Source organism: Lampetra planeri, unplaced genomic scaffold (genome assembly GCF_965212315.1).
Source record: "Lampetra planeri unplaced genomic scaffold, kcLamPlan1.2.h2 scaffold_1038, whole genome shotgun sequence".
Classification (NCBI taxonomy): domain Eukaryota; kingdom Metazoa; phylum Chordata; class Hyperoartia; order Petromyzontiformes; family Petromyzontidae; genus Lampetra; species Lampetra planeri.
Window position 1 is genome coordinate 1 of NW_027613748.1, and position 17105 is coordinate 17105.

At 51.7% G+C, this 17105-nt stretch overlaps 3 protein-coding genes across 3 annotated transcripts; all 3 read right to left on the minus strand.

Annotated features, from left to right (window-relative positions):
- Nucleotides 1-142: 142 nt before the first annotated feature.
- On the minus strand, nucleotides 143-1433 carry LOC144738531 (stress-associated endoplasmic reticulum protein 1-like; the record flags this gene model as incomplete). Its single annotated transcript, XM_078621543.1, has 2 exons — nucleotides 1350-1433; nucleotides 143-218 (listed from the first exon to the last, which is right to left on the minus strand). Coding segments are annotated over exons 1-2 (160 nt in total), but the record flags the coding sequence as incomplete, so codon positions are not given.
- A 3431-nt stretch (nucleotides 1434-4864) lies between these two features.
- On the minus strand, nucleotides 4865-7599 carry LOC144738529 (beta-enolase-like). The gene is given in 14 exon segments (XM_078621541.1): nucleotides 4865-4934; nucleotides 5017-5075; nucleotides 5139-5247; nucleotides 5347-5471; nucleotides 5534-5610; nucleotides 5794-5991; nucleotides 6106-6211; nucleotides 6280-6396; nucleotides 6529-6612; nucleotides 6614-6663; nucleotides 6747-6816; nucleotides 6939-6997; nucleotides 7094-7189; nucleotides 7497-7599. Coding segments are annotated over 14 exon segments (1305 nt in total). The 5' UTR covers nucleotides 7582-7599.
- A 6771-nt stretch (nucleotides 7600-14370) lies between these two features.
- LOC144738530 (mitochondrial 2-oxoglutarate/malate carrier protein-like) lies at nucleotides 14371-16690 on the minus strand. Its single transcript, XM_078621542.1, is given in 11 exon segments — nucleotides 14371-14526; nucleotides 14767-14818; nucleotides 14886-14985; nucleotides 15818-15908; nucleotides 15984-16071; nucleotides 16141-16187; nucleotides 16189-16230; nucleotides 16302-16393; nucleotides 16396-16418; nucleotides 16538-16623; nucleotides 16625-16690. Coding segments are annotated over 11 exon segments (843 nt in total).
- Nucleotides 16691-17105: the final 415 nt, after the last annotated feature.

Consider the following 17105-nt stretch of genomic DNA (forward strand, 5'->3'; position numbering starts at 1 on the left):
GGACCAGTCACATTTTCTGAGAAGAAATGACACACTGATGTTTTATAAAAGTTAATGACATGAACTGTTTCATGTCTGTGTGTGTGTGTGTGTGTGTGTGTGTGTGTGTGTGTGTGTGTGTGTGTGTGTGTTGTGTGCTCACCTGATCCACAAACCACAAAGACAAATAAAGCCAGGAGCCATGGACCCACTGGAGACTTCTCATCATTTACTGGCCGCTGGAACACAGACAGACAAACAGACACACAAGCTGAGTCTGTGCATTGACAGTTCAAGAGGTTGGTGACATTTGTCTGATACGTTCACGTGTTCACAAACAGCACAATCACACATTTGAGGGGGGTTTCTCTGGCTGCTGTCACATGTTTGAGAACATGACTGAACAGCACCTGGGGCCTGTTCTAGAAAGCCCGTTAAAAACAAAGCCGGCGCTACATTGGTGCTAGCATACTTTCAAGTACCGTCATTGCACAACTATTTGCGCTAAGTGGAACAGTTCTTCAAAGCTGAGAACAGCCATGTTGCTGTCAGCTGGGGGTCATGACCGTAATGACAGCAACTGGACTGTAAATTCTCAACTTTGTGTGTGAAAGGGTTTATCCTGAAATGAGGGAAACTGCACATATTTCAGGGTTACTGATAAACTGAATTCAAACATGTTAACGTCTAAAGACGTTTGCTTTGATTTCTGGCATTTTCCAAGATAACAGAATTGAAAAATCCTTCATTTCTGGATGAAAGAAGTTTCTTTAGTCACACTCATACACACACACACACAGAGATCAGAACTGGGCCAACAGACTCATTCTCACACAGGAGGTGTGTGTCTGCCGCTGTGTGTGAAGGAGCACACGACGAACGGACACAGCCCGTGAGTTCCCGTCGTGGCCTGTGATGTGGAACCCGAGCGACTAAATCCATCCAGTTCATCCAGTCCAACGTCGGATGCACGACGAACGACACGTCAGAACGCCCCGTTTCCTTTCCGGAACTGAATACAGCAGCTTTCTATCGAAGTTCTATCTCCGTTGTCCCAAGAAGAGGACCTGCTCCCGACCGGTCCGGTCATGACCAGGTCAGCTGTGGTCTGACAGGATGTGGACAGAGAACGCAGCCGCCTGCAGCTCACGCTAACGCTAGCTGAGTAATTAGCATTCCTGCTAGCCACGTTCTTCACCTGTGAATTGCTGCGTTACAGCTCAGAACCGGACAGCGCCCGGAAGAACCGTTAGTGTGACCCACGACAACCGGTCCCACCTCCACGGACGTGTTCACCGTAAACGTGAACATCTTTGCACGCACACTGGACACGGTAAGTGGCCGTTAGCCGTTAGCCTGGCTGTCAGTACCGATGTTTTCTGGACGTGTCCCCGTTGTGTGATGGTCTTGCTGTGCCGCTCGTTCGCCACTTTCATCCGCTGCACCGCCGACATGTTCGACGTGTAGTCTGTCCGGGCCTGTGGGGGGGCGGAGAGACGGGAGCAACCGCGAGGACGGTGTGTGCGTGTGTGTTTCCTGCGCCGCCGGATCGGTCTGTTTCCGTGTGAGTCTGCAAGCTACCGGCTAATGCTAGTTGAGCGAGGCTAAAGCGGAAGACCACGTCACGTGACAGTAAACGCTCCACAATGGCTCCTCTTCGCCCTCTAGCGGCCACTGGATGAAGAAAGGTGAATCAAATATACAAGTGACACGTGTGACATGTGTTTTTTTTTTTGTTTGTTTTTTTTGCCAGCTGTTCAACGCAACAAAACAGGAATCCACTGAATGTTTATTCGTCTTTATTTCAGCCTGTAGTCTCACACGCACACACATATCTTTGTGTAAAACACGGTCGTCTCTTTCTCACACACACACACCTGCACACGTCTTCATGTAAAAACAAGGTTGTGTCTCTTTCTCTCTAACACACACACACACACACACACGTCTTCATGTTAAACATTGTCGTCACACACACACACACACACACACACACACACACACACACACACAGGCAGTGGTCTTCTGGCTGTGTTGCAGCCAGGGGTCAAGGGTCAAGGGTCAGTGGTGACACCTCACTAGCCTCATGAGTTTAGTTCATCGTTAGTAAATCCAGCACGTGCCATGGTAACATGGTACCCAGAGGACCCTGAGTTGGGTCCCCATGTCCCCACGGTAACGCTCCATCGCTAACAGCCCAGCCCGCTAACAGAGCCAATGCGGTCCATCTTCATCCCGAAGCATCCTCTCCCTCCTCCCACCATCGACTTGCGGTTCCGCCTCCTCATCTTCGAGTGTTGACGGAGGAAATCGAGGAAGAACCGTGGCGTCGCCTCTCGTCCGCCAGCCAATCTCCATGCGGCACCTCGGCTGGCAGCCGTGCCCCCAGAGGTAGAGGGGGCGGGACGTCCAGCAGATCCCTCTGTGATGTCATCAGAAGGGGGAGGGGCCACAATGAGAGAGGAGAGTTGAGCTCCGAACAGGGAGGTGAGGACCTGCAGACAGGAAGAGTTCATTCACACAGGAAGGAGAGGAGATGGAGGTGGTGAAGATGACGACCTGCATGTCGTTGCTTTGAGGCGACGGTCTCGACTCCACGGTGACTGTGATGAAGAGGACAAGGAGAGAAACAAGGGACGACGAGGCAGCCATCTTAAAAACAGATTCCAAAAAAGACGATTGGTTAAATCTTGTTCTCAGAACTGAAGAAGCTTCTGGGAGGAGTGGCGAAATGTCTTCAAGTAAACCAGGAGTCCAGTTGCCTACGATTCAACCCAGCAAGATACCATGACCTGGATGACTGAGAACCTTCACAGACACGAGTGGTTAAATCATCCTGCACTCTGATTGGCTGTAGCTCCGCCCTTCATGCATTAATATTCAGATCAGATTTCACACAAATCAGTGAATCAGTGAAATACTCAACTAGTTTCTTCTTCTCTCAGTGAAAATTAAACAGGATCAACACGTGACGTGAAGACGGTGACTCACCAACAAACAGAACTTACTGAGAGTTGATGTCAAATGTTCCACTGACACACAGAAGATCCCAACCAGCTTCAGAGTGTGTTGGTCGTCAGCGATCATCCATCAAATGCTTCTGATCAGAACGTTGCAGTAAAAAGCCGTTTGTCCTCAGAGGGGACTCGTCTGAGGGCCGACACACACACACACACGCCTTTTATAGGACTCGCCGCTGTGATGTCACACATTCTTCCTGCCGTCTCCCTCGACAACGGTTGTCTCTGCCTCTCTCACACACACACACACACACACACACACACACACACACACTAACAGGAAGACGGAGATAAAAATGACCTGGGAAGAGTCCTGGAGTTCCAGAGAAGGTCTGCAGATCCTTGAACACCTTCCAGAACTGAGCCGTGTTCTTGCATAAGTTGAAGGGTCCGATCTGTCAGTCAGGTTTCCACCCTTGAACGGGATCACGGAGAACCTCCTGGACTCCACAGCAGATGATAGTTCCTGAGGGAGGTTCCACAGATCCTGGAGGAGCCCGTGTTGGGCACTGAAGAGTCTGAAGAACCCTAGAGGAGTTCCACAGAGGCCTCCAGGAGTTGAGGAGAAGTTCTCTGATGTCCTTGAGAAGGTGCCAGAGGTTGTTGAGGGCTCCCTGAAGGACAGCCCTGTCGCTATGGTTACAAGCAGGTGAATCTTCCTCATGTTTGACCTGAATCTGTCGATAGCGTGTCTCTGGTGTCTGACCCCACGACCCCTGACCTCGGTGGTCCCACCCCCTCGTAAAGCATCACCACAGTGACCGCGTCGTCATCAGCAACTATTTCCTGTGGAAGAAGGCGGAGCTATAGGGGTTCACATGGAGCCGGGGAAAGGTGTGTGTGTGTGTGTGTGTGTGTGTGTGTGTGTTTAATGACCCCCTGCTGCCTTTGTCCCACTCCGACAAATCCCCGCCCTCCATTCAGAAGGACACAGCCGACGTCATCACACACACACGGGGTAATAACCCGTGTTGTGATCAGCGACCTCATTCTCTCCAATCAGGTGATTGATGAGCTGTTGTGACGGAACATTCCAGCCCCCACACAGCGACACACACTCTGCCAGTCGGATCAGAACCTCACGTTAGCGTGATGACGCTGGAACGACCGCTGTGATCTGTTTTACGTGGAAAGCGAAACGTTTCCTGATTGGCTGGGACAGTACACCCACCAGTGTGTGACGCCACCAGTAGGAACCTGTTTGTTTGTTTGTTTGTTTGGGTTCAAGCAGCAACAAAGAACCACCAAACGCTCGGCGTCTGTCAGACAGTTAGCGTGTCGCTAACGGTTTGACTTTCTGCTGCCAGACGTCTCACGGCCGACGGTCGTCTCTAGGCGACAGGCTGCCTTCCGCCCAAACTCCCTCAGCCTGTCACCATTGACGTCAGCGACAGCGTGTGTGTGGACGTGAGTAACGACCTCCAGTCGGAGTGGGTGAAACTTGGCGGTGCCGCTACAGAGCATCGACATCTCATTGACATGTAGAACAAACTGTCATCAGATGGTGCATTCAGGTGCAGGTGGAGATCTCACATAGATCTCACAACACAACAATCACACAACACAGATCTGCCGTCACTCACCAAAGTCGACGTTTCCGCTTCCTGCGGCTCGTCCCCGGCCACTAATACTGAGGGGGCGGGGCTCATCACCTTTACGACCCAGCAGGTGGTGATCGGATCCTCCTGCGCACGTTCAGGGATCTGACATGGTGTCTTTGTTTCAGCTGACAACAACTTTGACCGGTGTGACGAACAAACGGTCGCAGCTCAGATTCCTGTTTTCGAAATCATCTTTATTTAATTGGGGGAATTCCAGCTAGAGGGCAGTCGGTTGTTATAGCGACAGAGCGAGGAGAAGAGCTTCTAGTTGATCTTGGGGTGGCGGAAGTCCTTCCCGGCAAACTTGGCCTTGTCTCCCAGCTCCTCCTCGATCCTGGAGGTCAGAGGTCAGAGGTCATGAGGAGGACAAGTACATGAGCAGTGACCAGTACTTTGTTCTGACGGGACGTTCTCACCTCATCAGCTGATTGTATTTGGCCAAACGCTCTGACCTGCAGGGGGCGCCGGTCTTAATCTAAGAGGACAACAACGTCTTCAGACAAACGACCCTCAGTGACCTGTCTCTCTGTCCGTCTACCTGTCCAGTGCAGAGTCCCACCACCAGGTCGGAGATGAAGGTGTCCTCAGTCTCTCCGGATCGATGGCTGACCATCACGCCCCAACCACTGCTCTGGGCCAGTTTACACCTGAGACACACACAGACAGACGGACGGACACAGACAGACGCCCTCCGTCAAACACCGACCCCCGTCCCTATCAATGGACAGATGGAGGACCAGTCTTACGCGCGGATGGACTCGGTCACCGAGCCGATCTGGTTGACCTTCAGCAGCAGACAGTTGCAGGCCTTCTTCTCCACGGCCTGCTGGATCCTCTTGGGATTGGTCACGGTCAGGTCATCTCCTACGATCTGACGGGTGGGCAGACATCAGTCGGTGCCGATGGTCCTGGGGGGGGGCGGGGGGGGCTCACCTGAATGTCCACAGAGGACGTGAACTTTGCCCAGTTCTCCCAGTCGTCCTGGTCGAAGGGATCCTCGATGGACTGGACTTGAGACAGGAGACAGAGACAGGAGGACGCCATCAGCTGACCAATCAGCAGGCCGTCCTGGGTCTAGTTAGCAGTAGCTCGTTAGCATTGAGCCAATTAGTCTGACTTCCTGTCCGTGGATGATCACGGTGCTGAAGGTTCTAGACTCTCTGCTGAGCCTCGGCCCGTCTGGGACAGCTCACCTGGGTAGTTCTTGATGAAGCTGCGGTACAAGTCTCCCAGCTTCTCGCCGCTGATGTGTCTGGACGGGTCGTCAGGTGACTTGAAGTCCAAGTCGTACTTTCCGCTGCGGAAGAACTCGGACGCGGCCACGTCCATTCCGATGACGATCTTGTCAGGGTAGCCGGCCTTCTCGATGGCCGACTTCAGGAGCTCCAGCGCTGCAGGAAGTACGACCGGGAACCTGTGAGTCTGGTTCTTCACAGCCAGTCGGACGTCGGAGACGGCCCACAGCCGCCCCCGCCCCCCGCCCCGCCCCGCCCCGCCGCTCTCACCCTCGTTGTTCTCCAGGATGTTGGGGGCGAAGCCTCCCTCGTCTCCCACGTTGGTGGCGTCCTTCCCGTACTTGGCTTTGATCACGTTCTTCAGATTGTGGTAGACCTGCACACACCGGCGCGGTCACACCCCAGAGCTAAGCTAACCCAAGCAGCTGTGTGTGTGTGTCTCACCTCGGCGCCGATCCTCATGGCCTCGTGGAAGTTGGCAGCTCCGATGGGAAGAATCATAAACTCCTGCATGGCCAGTTTGTTCCCAGCATGGCTGCCGCCGTTGATGACGTTAAAGGCCTTTGGACGAGAAGACGACGGTTCGAAAATTCAGCGGTTCACCTGCTAGTGCTAACTGTGTACCGCTAACCGCACCGATGAGACCAAAGGATCATTTTGAAGACAGTTCCTTCAGAAGCCCCTCCCACTTACAGGGACAGGAAGTATGACATCCTTGTGCCCGGCGAGGTCGGCAATGTGGCGGTAGAGAGGAACTCCCTTCTCCGCCGCTCCGGCCCTTACAGACGGCCAGCGACACACCCAGGATAGCATTAGCACCAAACTGAGCTACAGATGGACAGGCGGACGAGCAGACGTGTCAGACTGACGGAGAGGTGCGATGAGACACGGACAGACGGACGGGTCCTCACATTTGTTCTCCGTGCCATCGAGCTCCAGCATGAACTTGTCGATCTTCTCCTGCTCGACAACGCTAAACTTCTGGACACAGAGATGGACGACATGTTAGCTAGCAGATCGTTAGCCCCCAGCCACAGTCAGTCAGTGCAGCGGAGGAACGTTCACTGTCCCTGAAACGTCAAACACTGAGCGTGTTCTGAAACCTTCTCAATGAGCTTGGGGGCAATGTCCTTGTTGACGTGATCCACGGCCTTCAGCGTTCCTGCACACATGGACACGTGGGGACGGGGTGTTCTGGTTTGATTGAAAATGTAGGATTTACTTTCCAAAGCAACGGTTTCAAACTCTGGGAACAAACCTTTGCCCAGGTAGCGGGACTTGTCGCCATCACGGAGCTCCAGAGCTTCATGGACGCCGGTCGATGCGCCGCTGGGAACGGCTGCACGGAACAGACCTGAGACGGATGGAGCGTCAGTGCTGGTGTCCTTGAGCTAGGCTAACAGCGCTGAGGACGTAGGTAAGCTAGGCTAACAGCGCTGAGGACGTAGGTAAGCTAGGCTAACAGCGCTGAGGACGTAGGTAAGCTAGGCTAACAGCGCTGAGGACGTAGGTAAGCTAGGCTAACAGCGCTGAGGACGTAGGTAAGCTAGGCTAACAGCGCTGAGGACGTAGGTAAGCTAGGCTAACAGCGCTGAGGACGTAGGTAAGCTAGGCTAACAGCGCTGAGGGACGTAGGTAAGCTAGGCTAACAGCCTACTCACCCTTTGTCGTCAACAGGTCTACTTCCACTGTGGGGTTTCCTCTTGAGTCCAGAATCTCCCGAGCGTGAATCTTAGTGATGGACATCCTGACTGACACACACACACACACACACACACACACACACACACACACACACACACAGTTCTATTCACAAAGTGAAGATGCAGATGACGCGCTGATGAAGCACTTTGAGTCATTGATGGCACCGATGGTAGACTTGGGGACCAGCTGAGAACGGTTTGATCCAGGACGCAAGAGTCAGTGTTGAGTCGGAAGATTTGTCTCTAGTCAGACACACACACACACACACACACACACACACACACACACACACACACACACACACACACTCCGACAATCAGACAGTTCATTAAACTGTGACCTTGAAAACACTCATCAGGCAGCACATGTCAAAATATCAATCTGTGTGGGTGTAACCTGTGGTGGAGATCCTGTGTATCGCCATGGTGCCTCCATGTTGACAAGCAGATTCTCTGTGTCCTCACAAGCTACGCCCCCCCTTAACCCCTTACAGCCAATCAGAAAGCTTCACCCACAACAGGTGGCAGACAGAGCCAATGGGAAAGCGGGAGAGACCAATGTGGTGACACATGGGGTGTGTGTGGGTGTATATGTGGGAGTTGGGGGGGGGCGCTGAGTGTTCTCTACAGTTATTGATACTGTGTGTAAAACTTTGACCTTTTCCCTGACCTTTCACAGAGGTCATGCTCTGAGGTGACTGTTCTAGAATCCCCTCCTGACATTCAGAGGTATTTGTGAGCTGATCTCAACGTCCTGAAGCAGGAACAAGCTTCAGACTGTGATTTGTGCAAATGATTAAGTTCTGTCTGCGACTGGAACACACACACACACACACACACACACACACACACACACCGAGGTACCTGTCTCAGGTGAAGCTTTGTAGTTGTGACTGATGGTCAGGTCGCTGTCCACTGGGTTCTGGTTCCTCCACAAATGTGGAACAAACAGTTTCATCACGACCGATGACGCAGTCGGTACCAACGTCACCATGACGATAAACACGTCGCGGTGTGTTTATGTGTTGATGCTGAGTGTTTGCACGCACGGACCCGGCATATCCATGAACAAAAATCCTTCATTTGTGTGTTTTTCAGCCAAACGACTGAAAGAAAAATAGAAGCAGAGAACTTCATTCGGAGTGGATTGCACTGGGATGTGGACGTCTCTCCACTTTCCTTCCTGCAGCAGTGCAGTGCCTGTCGCACAACTCGTGGTGTGATGACAAACCGCCGCTCGATTTGAAACTGTCAGCAGTCAAGCTGCAGGTTCCTGTGTGGAGCAGCGTCAAACCACAGTGGTGGCATTGTAGCATCTCCATGATCATTAGCATTTTAGCAGCCATGTTAGCTTTGCTAGCAAACTTAGCAGCAGCATTATCATGTAGCACCAGAGCACCTTGAAAAGTTTCCATAACATTCATGACTCACATAAACCTATCCATCAACCTGAAGTCGACGTGAATTCAACGCTGACGTTTACAGCTGTAGTGACGTGTGATGTCACAAGACAGTCATGGCTCCAGCTGAAGGCTAATTCTAGAATGATGCTAATGCTGCCACCAGGTGGTTCATATGTTTGGTTCCGTCAGTCTGGACGTTGTTTGTCACATTTCCACACTTTGACCTTCTCAAGGTCAAACGCAATGTTTTTGCCAAGAGTCAGTGGATGAGCTGAAAGACGTGTGTGTTGACTGCACACCTCCTCTGAACCAATGTCTGATGCTGACTTTCAAAATAAGAGCAGGAAGGTCACGGGGTGGAACTCAGCTTACCTCAGCTGTAGTGTCGTTTCTGTCCGTCCGTCCGTTCGGCTGCCTGCCTGATGTGGAAAGTGTCTGTTTGTCTTCCGACGGCTTTTTATAGACGCTCCCTGGAATGGGGAGGACCTGGCTGGAGGGCAGGGACAGTCAGGATGTGAAGGTTCAGCAGGAAACGGTAAAACCTGCCGACATGTTCCATCTGTTCTAAAACTTCATGTGAGTGAAAATCCAAAAAAAAAAGCACAAAGGTTCTGTGTGTTTACAGCCGTGGTGTTCAGAGGAACATGAGGGATTCCAGAGGCAAAAAAAACAAAAGAATGTTCCAGTACTGTCATGGAGTTTAGTGGTAGTTATAAAACTGGTCATAGCGTTTATGTGTTAGCACAAGTAGCTGTCATGGTAAACAGCAGTTTTAGTGGTGGGAGCATGAAGTATGAATCATCAGATGTACTTTTATAGTACTTACAAATGCAGTATTCTTATGGAGTTGGAAAGAAAATGGTACATGTTACAAAATCAATGAAACAGTAAAAGACTTGAACTTCTCTTAAAACAGAACTTTTTAAAAGTAGCTGAAAGTCGAGTGCACTCGACTGATTCCACGTAGGAACACGAGTCCTCTGTACTCTGAAGTGTGTCAGGTCACTGTGAGACGATCCCTAACGCAGACAGAGAAGGTCAAAGTTCATCTAAAGAGGAAACGTGAGACAGTTGAGCAGCATTCACCGCAAAGGGCAGGAACCCCGAAACACACACACACACACACACACACACACACTACCCTTTACATTCACCTTTAACTGTAATTTGCTCAGTCGCTGCAGCTAAATTTAACCGCTCATGTCTGCAGCCCCAACGCAGCATTTCTTAGTTTGTACTCACCAGCAGCTTGAACTTCACGTCTAGTCATCTGTGCAGCACACACACACACACACACACACACACAGAGGCACTGACATTTCAGTGGTACCTGTTCCGTCATCCATCGTGATGACAAACAGCTGGCACAACACACAACGGGCAGCACGAAACACAACGAGCAGCACAACACACAAGGAGCAGTTGTGTTCTCCTGGCAGCAGTGAGAGAACCGACCGTCAGGTGTTGTGGAATGATTCATGACACAGACGCAGCATCTGCTTCTCAGAATAAACACCTTTTATTTTCAGGTGGTCACAGCGCTCTGATTGGACGCAGCTCGGACTCCGCTGTAAAAAATGTAACACTGGCTTTCTGCTTTAAACACACATGCACACACACCCTTTACTCAGCATTAAACACTTGTTTGTCCCTGATGGTGCAGAATGCCAGGAAGGTGAAAATATCGAACAAACACTCTCTGAGGGGACGAGACACGGGACGGGACGAGACGCGGAGTGACGCAGCTCCTGGACCCGGTCACGGGAGCACACACATGACAGTCACATGTTAGCGTCTTTCAGGTGTTTCACAATTTCAAAAACCGTCTTGGTGATTGCAGGCGCTTTGGCATCCTTACAGCCCTTAGCGATGACCAGAGCTGTGACACACACACACACACACACACACACACACACACACACACACACACAGAGGTAAATTCACAGATTTCACTATAATAACTGGGTGATTTGTGTGTGTGTGTGTGTGTGTGTGTCGTACCAGTCTTGCTCTTCCCCACAACCACGCTGTAGCGGACACCGTCCTCGTCCTCTTTGGTCAGCAGGGACATTGATAACACTTTATCGTCGTCGATCAAGTCACGCAACATCCTGCACCTCAGCCCTGAGATGGTCACACCGTTCTGTCCGAAGTCCGTCCTGCTGCCGGACAGACGCTTGATTTCTTCTTCCTGAGGGAGACAGGTGCACAGACGCAAGGCTCTGAACTCCCACGCTCACCTGAACTCATCATCATCATGTCATCATCACAGCAGGATTCCACTAGCAGCCAGAGGGGCTAGTCTATTTGCTGGAAACACACAGGTGGCAGACGTTATCGAAGGTCTCCACCACGACTGGTTCAACTGGTTCGACTGTTGTTACAACGTCACGCACCGACACTGAACGCACCGCGGACATATTTGCTGATCCCCTGATGGTGGAACCGCTGACTCAGGATGATCCCAGTCGGTCCGATCAAGAACCGATGAGTCAGGTGAAACACACACGCCGGGGGGGGGGGGGAGGAAGGGGAGGAAGCACCCATTGCGTATTCGACATTATCGATCAGTTCGCTGTGATGAGCCGGAACAGACACACGTCAGCCTGGCGGTGGCGCTGTGATGACAGCAGCAGCAGAGCGTCGACGAATGAGGAGAAGAAGTTTGTAGGACGAGTTCAGACTCGACACACAGTAGAGGTCAAAGGTCACACAGAAAGCGCCTCGCTCCACCGTGACAGAAACAGGAAGTGATCGTCTCCACTTCCTGCACCCGTGTCTTTTTGCCTTCGTGTCCTTATAAGGAAGTTTAACTTCGCTCCGCAGCCGCCAAAAACCCAGAAACACGCGGAAACGAGACGCTGCTGCAAAACGTTCACGACAGACGTCACCTGAAAGGAGCACACTGGGGGAAACATCCGATGGACAAGTTTCACTTCACACAGGAGAAGTCGTTCAACTTGTTCCAGAAGTTTGTTTGCACAAAGTCTCAGTGCAGAAAAAACTGTCGACTCCATAAAGTCATTGAAACTTGTTGTTGGTTTTTCAAATTAAACGCAGGAATGTGGCATTGTGGAAAACACAAGACAAAAGTGCGTTCAACTGGTTCTTTGATTTTTCTCTGTATAAAATGAAGGAAAGCCTTTCTGGGCACGAGCCAATGAGACGGTGGTTTCTATGGATACCAGACTGTGAAGTTGAGGGTCGGCTTGTCGGAACACGTCAGAAACACACTTTTCCAAATGAGCCCACCTTCTCCACCCATCCTGTTGAGCCTGAACGCGCCCAGAAAACGAAGACGCGTGACGCCGTGCTGCTGCTGAGACGTTGGGGGGGGTCGGAGGTCAAAGCCCCTTCCATGTAAAAAGACATGTCACTCCAACCTGTGTGTGTGTGTGTGTGTGTGTGTGTGTGTTTACCGTGAGTTTCAGGCCCGGTGACGTCGCCCACACCGCTGGATTCTGCCCTACGCAGCCACAGATCGCCGCATCCGCAATCAGCTTAGACTCATTGGAAGCGATCAAATTATCGACGTACGCCATCCACGACATCCTGAGGAACACACCGGCTTTAACACACGGCCGGTGTGTGTGTGTGAGTGTGTGTGTGTGTGTGTGTGCACTCACCTGTACAGGGAGGGTCTGAGCTGTCAGGAAGGAGGCGACAGAAGTGAAATGCAGAGAGGAGCGCGGCGCCTGTCCTCTTATAGGCTGGACTCCTCCCAGCCTGCAGGCCACTTCCTGCCTCGCTCACTCACTCTCTCACCTGGGAAGTCCACACCAGGAAGTTACAACGTCAGAAAGTCGCCGTGGAGTTTTCACACTGTGAGATAAACGTCAGAAACACGCACGGTGCCTCAGCTAGCCGTTAGCATGTTAGCCGCTCAGTGTGTCACTGACACACACACACACACACACACACACACACACACACACATCTACTCAGTACGAGTACATCGTGTGTAGAGTGTGTGTCCTGAGCCCCTTGTCAGCTGCAGTTGTTGTGCGACAGGAAGTTGCTGCACAACTCTGCAACTCTTCGTTTCCACATGTTCAGCTCAGACCACTTCCTCACGCCGCTGCTGAGCCTCGTTCAACCGCATTCTGTCACCAGCACGACCTACAGCGTCTCTCACACACACACACACACACAAGGCATCGTGTCACAGCTGCAGAAGCATTTAGTGTTTCTACCGTCTTGACACGCTGCATTCCTCAGCTCACACACACGCGTCTCAACGGGCCCAGGTATATGTGTGTGTGTGTGTGTGTGTGTGTGTGTGTGTGTCAGCAGAGTTGGGGAATGAGCGACATGTTCAAACATGTTGGCTGATCTCAAAGTTCTGCTGTGTGTGCGCTGAGACAACTCCCGCTTCTGAATCCTCCAACCAGTCATCCATTCATGTGTTCATCCGTTCACGTGTTCATCCAGTATCACCAGTATGCAGCATGGAACAGTTTGATTGGACGTTTGGGGGTGTGTGTGTGTGTGTGTGTGTGTGTGTGGACACACTTGGGGCTGGTCAAGGTGAGGACCGGGGTTCAGGTCGGACAGGTATGGACAGGTACTTCCCAGTCAGTCAGTCTGACCTTTGACCCCTGGCAAGAATGCCAAACATGCAGGAGAAACTGTTCCGAGATTATGGAAGCTGCACGTGTACACACACACACACACACACACACACACACGAACAGCAAGTGGTAACAGGAAGTGGTTTTGCCTGTGGTGCGCGCACACACACACACACACACACACAGGAATAGTGAACATGTGACGTGTGTTTTTCTACGGTACACACGTAAAAGAGCAAACACACATTGTCCTTTGCAAATAATCAATCACATTGTGACGTTGACCACAGGCCACGCCCACTTCCTGTCCTCTACCTCCTGTTTAAGCGACACACAAACACACACACAATCTCCTTGACACGTTTTTTTCCTGTTTCTTATTTTTGTCACCAAATGGTTTCTGTTTCCATGGAAATGTTCAAACCTTCAGACATGAATCTGGGAAACGCTGCTTTAACACTTCGGAGCGATTTGGCCTTGTCCCACTGAACCGCTTTCACACGTCGCCCCCTGCTGGACACCTGCAGCCACGTCCTTGTTCCAGATGTGAATCTCTGCGGTTTGAGAGGCTCGGGCTGTTCCCACATCTGTCCAGAGGCTTTGACACGTCCATGAGCATCTGACTGCCGGAGGTTCACAAACCAAACAGAAACAGGAGCAGGGATCCAGACTGTTTATTATTAATCCGTCACCACGGCAACAGTCTGCATGTAAAACGTTTCTACTGTCTACAAACTAACGATCTACATTTAATTTACATCTTCTTTTTTCAAAAAGAACTTAAATTAACACTGACGGAGTGAGTCTGTGTGTGTGTGTGTGTGTGTGTGCGTGTGTGCGTGTGTGCGTGTGTGCGTGTCAACGGTCCAGGACGTAGTTCTTGTACAGACGGTTCATCTGCTCCAGGAAGATGAAGGTGAGAACGGTGTGAGGACCAAGGCGGGCGTAGTACGGGGTGAAACCCTTCCACAGCGAGAAGAAGCCCTCCCTCCCCACCACACGCACCAGCACCTCCTGATGGGGGAGGGGGGGGGTGCCGGTTACTCAGGTCAAACATGTGGTCAATAATAATAATCAGAATAATAATCAGTCATCATTAAGCTGTAATCAGTAATCCATAATCAATAATCCTGTGAAGCACAAAAGGTCAAAGATCAGGGCGACCTCGTCTCCAAGCCATTGAGCAGCTTGTCTGTCTCACTCTATTTCCCATCACGTCCTGTTTATGTCACCATGGTAACGAGAGCGACTCACCAGTCCGTTCTTGTACTCCGGTTTTCCGTCGATCGTCCTCATGTTCTGGATCCTGACCAACAACAAACAGCTCTCACTGCCACGTCCTGTTTGACACCAGGAGCGCTTCATTTGCTCACCTGGTCTTCACGATGTCCACCGGCATGGACGCTGCTGTGGTAACCAGACCGCTGATCATACTGGCACAGAAATGACACAGAATGTCGTCGCCGAAGTATCCTGAAACACACGAATGTCGGCTTAGGTGTTAGCTGAGTGTCATCTTTGGTGTTAGCTTAGGTGTTAGCTGAGTGTCATCTTTGGTGTTAGCTTAGGTGTTAGCTGAGTGTCATCTTTGGTGTTAGCTTAGGTGTTAGCTGAGTGTCATCTTTGGTGTTAGCTTAGGTGTTAGCTGAGTGTCATCTTTGGTGTTAGCTTAGGTGTTAGCTGAGTGTCATCTTTGGTGTTAGCTTAGGTGTTAGCTGAGTGTCATCTTTGGTGTTATCTTAGGTGTTAGCTGAGTGTCAGCTTAGGTGTTAGCTGAGTGTCAGCTGAGTGTCATCTTAGGTGTTAGCTGAGTGTCAGCTGAGGTGTTAGCTGAGTGTCAGCTGAGGTGTTAGCTGAGTGTCAGCTGAGGTGTTAGCTGAGTGTCAGCTGAGGTGTTAGCTTAGGTGTTAGCTGAGTGTTAGCTTAGGTGTTAGCTGAGTGTTAGCTTAGGTGTAGCTGAGTGTTAGCTGAGGTGTTAGCTGAGTGTCAGCTGAGTGTCAGCTTAGGTGTTAGCTTAGGTGTTAGCTTAGGTGTTAGCCATGTGTTGGAGTGTGTTGAACACTCAGCTACTCAGTTTCAGCTGTGCTACCTGTGGGTTAGCGGTTGTGAAGGACATGGTTCCTGTCAGGTCATGTGTGCGGTCGTGTCATTGTGTTGTGTCTTTGTTTTGTCGTTGGATGAGAACACTGACGTCCTCAGGAGACAAACAGCTTTTGCTTGTTCCCTCTGTCATCTATGTGTGTGTGTGTGTGTGTGGTGTGTGTGTGTGTGTGTGTGTGTGTGTATGTGTGTGTTATCTGTGTACCAGAGTCCAGCAGTGCCTGTTTGGACTGAGAGTAGGAGGCCAGCTGTGCGGCGTTCACCACCACCGCCCGTGCCATGGTGGGAACACACCCCTGAAACACAGCGTCAGTCGTCAGCAGCGTCACACATCACACGTCAGAGCAGGACGACGGCGGCGTCTCACCCGCCCACAGTGTCTGGACACCTTCTTCTCGTGCGATCCGAGCCAGAGCGTTAAACACGTTAGTGTAGCCTCTCCTCTGGTCCGCGGGAAGCCTGGAGGGACAGAACCACAGTGTCACCTGAGCGCGGTTGACCCCGCCCACAGCCTACTGTCCTCCTCACCGTCCGTCTGCCGTCATCCTGATCAGAGCCACCTCTGCCGGCGTTCCCCACAAACGCTCCCGTGGCTCCGGCCGTCATCCCGATCAGCGCCTGCAGAGGGAGCGTTAGCGTTAGCGTTGGCTGCTCCGATGGAACAGACCGTCCGACGACCTTCACAGAACCTTCAGGAAGAAGTTGGGCGGCCGGCCGTCGGCTCCTGTCATCTTCTCAAATAGGATGGTGTAGATCCCCAGACGGGTCGTCGTGTAGGTGCCTGACGCAGGAGACCAGCTGACAGACTGACACGCGCACACACACACACACACACACACACGCTAGGAGTCTGACTGACTGACACAGGGGTGGAGTAGGTGAGGAGCAAAGGAGCGGGCGAGGAACAGGTGAGGAGCCAGTTTACCCAGTGTAGATGCCACCCACGCCCTCGTTCCTCAGGATGGACGTCAGTGCGTGGAAGCTGGTCTTGTATTCTCGAGCCCTTCGTCCCCTGACCGCTGAGCTGCATCCGGTTCTTCACCAGGTCCAACGGCTGAACAAACACTGTCGCCCCCATCCTGAGGACGGACAGACAGACAGACAGACAGACAGACAAGTCACAGACTAGTGCTGACTGACACACACACACACTACTGGACAGAACCAGCTCCAACAGATTTTGAACGTCGTTTTCAGGTTCTCTTCGGTTCGGTCGGTGTGGAGTTCTGCTACCGTTCAAAGAGCCGTTAGTGCTGGTGTTTCTTTCAGACGGCCTCATATGCGTTCACAAACCGGGTATGACGTAACACACCGGCCGCAATAACAGTTAGCATTAGCAGCTAGGCGACACTAGGAGCGCTCGGTGTGACAGCGGCCTCCCGTGGCATCATGAAACACGTGACCTTCGGGTCAGTAGCAGCATTCAGCTCCGTTAGCCTCAAGCTAGCAGCGGCACCTACCCGGCTAAGCCCCAAACAGGAACTTGATGGCCT